Source organism: Pseudophryne corroboree (genome assembly GCF_028390025.1).
Source record: "Pseudophryne corroboree isolate aPseCor3 chromosome 3 unlocalized genomic scaffold, aPseCor3.hap2 SUPER_3_unloc_5, whole genome shotgun sequence".
Taxonomy (NCBI): Eukaryota; Metazoa; Chordata; class Amphibia; order Anura; family Myobatrachidae; genus Pseudophryne; species Pseudophryne corroboree.
Window position 1 is genome coordinate 1,230,968 of NW_026967541.1, and position 6,000 is coordinate 1,236,967.

A 6,000-nucleotide genomic window follows, 5' to 3' on the forward strand; every position below is an offset into this window, starting at 1 on the left:
GTGATAGGAATATCCGCTGGTGCATGTTAAGATGCGATCCCGACCACTTGTCCAGGAGCTCCAGCTGAAAAAAACGTACATGTAATCTTCTGTATTGTAGAGCCTCGTAGGAGGATACCATCTTCCACAGAAGGCGAATGCACTGATGAACTGATACCTGGGGAGGTTTCAAGACATCCCGGATGATTGATAGGATCACCAACGCTTTCTCCACCGGTAGAAACACCCTCTGCTCTTCCGTGTCGAATTTCATCACCAGGAAGGGCAGTCTCCTTGTCAGTTCCAAATGTGACTTTGGAAGGTACAGGATCCACCCATGGTCCCAGAGTAGTTGAGTTGTGAGCGCAATACTCTGCAACAGCTTCTCCTTGGAAGATGCCTCTATCAGCAGATCATCCAGTTATGGAATTATGTTCACTCCCTGTTTGCGTAGGAGGAGCATCATCTCCGCCATGACCTTGGTGAACACCCTAGGTGCTGTGGAGAGGCCAAATGGCAATGTCTGGAACTGATAGTGACAGTCCTGTATAGCAAACCGTAGACAGGCCTGGTGAGGTGGCCAGATCAGAATGTGAAGGTACGCATCCTTGATATCCAGGAATACTAAGAATTCCCCCTCCTCCAGACCTGAGATCACCGCTCTTAGAGACTCCATCTTGAATTGGAAAACCCTCAAGTAGTGGTTCAATGACTTCAGGTTCAATATGGGCCTTACCGAACCGTCTGGCTTTGGTGCCACAAACAGGTTTGAGTAATAACCCTTGGTTTTTGGGTGAGGTGGAACTGGAACAATGACATTTGTTTGTACCAATTTTTGAATGGCTTCCTGTAGGATAGCACTTTCTGTCAGCGAAGCTGGTAAGCCTGATTTGAAGAATCTGTGAGGTGGGAGTTCCTGAACTCCAGTCTGTACCCCTGGGTAACAATATCCGTTACCCAGGGGTCTAGGCATGATGACACCCAGACGTGACTGAAATCTTTTAGTCTCACTCCCACCTGCCTGATATCCAGGCTGAGAGGACCACCGTCATTCTGAGTATTTGGAAGAAGCAGAACCTGGTTTCTGTTCCTGGGAACCTGTTGTTGCAGGTTTTTTTGATCTTCTCCAACCTCCTATAAAGAAGGTGGGAGGGGGTTTTGATTTTTTTAAATTTTGCAGTCCAAAAGGACTGCAGTGTAGGTGTAGGATAAGATTTCCTAGCTGGGGCTGCTGCGGAGGGAAGAAATGTCGACTTACCCGCAATCGCCGTGGAAATCCACGCATCCAATGCGTCCCCAAATAGTGCTTGACCTGTGAATGGCAGGTTATCCACACTTTTCTTGGATTCTGCATCCGCAGTCCATTGGCGTAGCCAGAGTCCTCTGTGTGCCGAGAGAGCCATGGAAGTAGCAGGCCAATGTCCTTCATGGACTCCACCATGAAACCTGCAGAATCCTGTATGTGACGTAAAAACAAGTCGATGTCACTCCTATTCATAGTATCTAAGTCCTCTAGTAAGGTGCCTGACCACTTTACTATGACTTTAGAAGTCCACACACAAGCAATAGTGTGCCTTAAAGCCACGGCTGTAGCAGTGTAGAGTGATTTGAGCGTAGTCTCAATCTTGCGGTCAGCTGGCTCCTTTAAGGCGGTTGAACCAGGGACAGGTAAAACCACCTTTTTAGACAGCCTAGATACAGAAGCATCTACTATAGGTGGGTTTTCCCACTTCTTCCTATCCTCTTCAGGGAAAGGGAAAGCAATGAGAATTCTTCTAGGGATCTGGAATTTTTTCTCTTGATTTTTCTAGGATTTTTCAAACATAGAGTTTAACTCCTTAGAAGCAGGGAAGGTAAGTGAGGATTTCTTATTTACTGTAATATAAGATTCCTCTACTTGTTCTGGAACCTTCTCAGGAATATGCAAAACATCCCTAATGGCTTCAATCATTAGCTGCACCCCTTTAGCAAGGGATGCATCCCCCCTGCATATCCCCATCACCGTCCCCTGTATCAGAGTCGGTATCAGTGTCAGCTTTCATTATCTGGGCAAGTGTACATTTTTTGGTGTATGTAGGTGGGGTTTTAGATGAAGTAGTGGGAGCTGAATACTTCATACCCACTACAGATTGTCTCAAAACCTGCGTCTCTTTCTCTGTATGTGACATCCTTGTTGAATTCTGGGATATCATTCCCCTTAAAGAATCCACCCATGGGGGTTCAGATTCAGAAGGCTGAGACAGCACATTGCAGTCCTGAGTACATGGAATTGATTCCTCAGGAGAAGATAAACACTCTGCAGCACAGGACACAGAGTCCTTAGACATGGTAATGTGGATATACACACACAGGAAAATGTCAGACACAGTTTCCCCCAGAGTACCTTCAGAGAGACACAGAGTATAAGGAGCCAGCCACACAGCGCCCCTGTAGGCAGTTACTATGATAAATGCCTGGCGCTGACTAACTAACCTTAATAGGGAGGGCAGCGCTCCCTGTCAGTGTCCTAGTTCCTATGATCTGCAGGGAGAAAATGGCGCTGGTGAGTGCTGGATCCGCTCTGAGAGGAAGCCCCGCCCCTTGTAATGGCGTGCAGTTTCCCGAGCTAATTTGTTTATACTGGCCTGAGGATTTTAGTGATAACAGGGGGATTTGCGCCTGTTAGCTGTGTGACCAGTGTAGGGTTTATCTGCGCTGGCTCAGGACGCCCCTCAAAGTTCCTACACTGTGTGTTGCTGAGCCTTCCTGGAGCGTAGCCTGTCAGAGCTGCGCTCCCACCCTTGTGCTGCCATACCTGGCCGCTAACCGGGACGCTGGCGCTGTACTCGCCACTTTTCTTTCTTCAGGCTTTGTTAGGGGGTGGCGGCTGTGCTGCAGGAGTGAGCAGTCACCTCGTGGGCTTGCGATCAGCACCCTCAGGAGCTCAGTGTCCTGTCAGTGTAGTAGAGAACAATTAACTCTTCAGGAAGTTGGTTCATATTCCTGATTCCCCTCCCCCCTAAGTCCTACAAAGCAGGGAGGCTTCTTGTAACCTAACTGACTCTATAAAATATAAACAACTAAGAAAACTCCTAGGAGCTCCCCTAGCTGTGACTGGCTCCTCCAGGCACATTTTCTAAACTGAATCTGGTAGGATGGGCATAGAGGGAGGAGCCAGCCCACACTATTAAACTCTTAAAGTGCCAGTGGCTCCCAAAGGACCCGTCTATACCCCATGGTACTAAATGGACCCCGGCATCTTCTATGACGTAAGAGAAAGTAGATTATAACCTAGCAGATGATGATGATGATTGCAGTGTATTATAAGGTGTATTGCATGTAAAGTACCTTGTTCCACACCTACTCTGCTGTAGCAATATACCTTATATAAGGGTGAGTAACACATATACAGGCTTACCAGCATATGAGCACACACATAAAGGAATGCTACCTTACCAATGCTTCCAGGAGTAACGTTAGGAGACATTTCTCTGATCCATCAGCTCATATGACTGATGTTATTGTTCATCTAGAATCTCCAATTCATACGATATGTTTCCCATCCATTGTTTTACATTGGTGCTGACATAGGACTTGGCGAGTGACTACATCTCCATTTATACTTCATGGTTAGTTACCAGGGTAAGAGAGAGATATATCTAAGTCTTATTATAATATTACATTTGTTATTGTGAGTGTTCTCAGGAGGGTGGACACAATGATAGTCTGAGACACAATATTATAAAGCCTTCATTAAAAGTTATGTTTTATTATACACACACATTTACAATTAAGTGTCCCAGAGAGTCATCATCTCCTATTGTTTACAAGATTAATATTGTTACAGAAAATGTCACATTTCCATAATGTATTTTATTTCCAGCAGATGGACACACAAGCAGGAATATCTCAGAAGGACATCTAATGTTATCCCCGGATTGTGACATAAAAGATAATGACAGCAGACAGGATTCTCCAGGAGATAATCCCATTACCCCAATTATACATCCAGCTCTATCAGCTGATCCCTCTGATCCCTCTGATCACTCTGATATTGGTGCATCTGTTACAGCTCTGACAGTAGATACAGTGTTTCCCTGTTCTATAGATGCCAAATGTTTTACACAGAACACAAAGCCTATTAACCCACACACAGGTAAGGCAGGTGAGAGGCCATTTCTATGTTCTGAGTGTGGGAAATGTTTTACACTGAAATCACAACTTCTTACACATCAGCGAAGTCACACAAGTGAGAATCCATTTCCCTGTTCTGAGTGTGGGAAATGTTTTACACGGAAATCAAATCTTGTTATACATCAGAGAAGTCACACAGGTGAGAATCCATTTCCATGTTCTGAGTGTGGAAAATGTTTTGCATACAAATCAGAACTTGTTAAACATCACAGAAGTCACACAGGTGAGAAGCCATTTCCATGTTCTGAGTGTGGGAAATATTTTACACAGAAATCAAGTCTTGTTATACATCAGAGAAGTCACACAGGTGAGAATCCATTTCCATGTTCTGAGTGCGGGAAATGTTTTTCCCGGAAATCAGAACTTGTTAAACATCACAGAAGTCACACAGGTGAGAAGCCATTTCCATGTTCTGAGTGTGGGAAATATTTTGCACACAAATCAAGTCTTGTTATACATCAGAGAAGTCACACAGGTGAGAATCCATTTCCATGTTCTGAGTGTGGGAAATGTTTTTCCCGGAAATCACAACTTGTTACACATCAGCGAAGTCACACAGGTGAGAAGGCATTTCCATTTTCTGAGTGTGGGAAATGTTTTGTGCACAAATCAGTTCTTCTTAGACATCAAAGAAGTCATACAGGTGAGAAGCCGTTTTCTTGCTCTGACTGCGAGAAATGTTTTTCCTGGAAATCACAACTTGTTACACATCAGCGAAGTCACACAGGTGAGAATCCATTTCAATGTTCTGATTGTGGGAAATGTTTTGCACAGAAATCAGTTCTTAGACATCAGAAAAGTCACACAGGTGAGAAGCCATTTCCATGTTCTGAGTGTGGGAAATGTTTTGCACACAAATCAGAACTTGTTAAACATCACAGAAGTCACACAGGTGAGAGGCCATTTCCATGTTCTGAGTGTGGGAAATGTTTTGCACTTAAATCAGATCTTCTTAGACATCAAAGAAGTCACACAGGTGAAAAGCCATTTTCTTGTTCTGAGTGTGGGAAATGTTTTACACTGAAATCACATCTTGATAGACATCAGAGAAATCACACATCAGAGAAGTCACACAGGTGAGAGGCCATTTCTATACTATGAGAAATATATCAGCTCTTGTTGCACAAAATAGACATCAGTCAGGTGAGGAACCATTTTAATCTTCTGGAGTATACTTAAAATGAAGAAAATATGAGATATGAGGTGCACTCTGGAAGCTTATAGGGGGTTAATCAGAGATGAACGCAGATGTGACATCACGCAGCCCCCTGGAAAATGGTCCAGGCCCTCCCGCATATAGACAAAAATCTGTGTAATAAAGATATGAAATAAAGTTGTTTAAAAACAAAATATTTCCGGTGAGTCATTTTATGTGTCTGTGTATTATCTTATTTCCAGATAATTGTTGCTATGGTGACAGAAACAATTTCCTGTTAATGTGTCACTTGTATTGTTACTTTTGTGTCCACATAATATCAGTGTTGCTGTGTATAAATATCCCGTCTGGTGTATAAGGGTGGGTACACACGCTGCCATTTTAGCTATGTCTGATTGTGACCGCTCATGTGAATAGTGGGGTGACATTACAGGAGGCGGGTGTCATGGCTGGGTTAGGTTGTGCACCCGGACTAGTACTGGACACTGCATCTGGTCTTGAGCGCTGTGGACAGAACTGGGCTGGCTTAATTGGTCTGATTCAGGAGTGGCAGTCAGGCAGTATGAACTGTGATGGTAGGTGACCGGCTGTGAGTACTGGACCACTGATGGGAGCCACCAGTGCAATGTGTAGCCGGGTAACACCTATAGAGAGAGTCACTTGAGGACTGGTGAGGGACGGAATGCTGGGAG

General features: G+C 44.4%; 1 protein-coding gene across 1 annotated transcript in view; it reads left to right on the forward strand.

Moving 5' to 3' along the window:
- The window catches only part of LOC134984362 (zinc finger protein 347-like), a 42,640-nt gene extending 37,180 nt beyond the window's left edge, over positions 1–5,460 (forward strand). The window contains exon 6 of the mRNA XM_063949958.1: positions 3,996–5,460. Coding sequence (XP_063806028.1) covers positions 3,996–5,232 — 1,237 coding nt within the window. The 3' untranslated portion in view covers positions 5,233–5,460. The remainder of the gene's footprint in view (positions 1–3,995) is intronic.
- Positions 5,461–6,000: the final 540 nt, after the last annotated feature.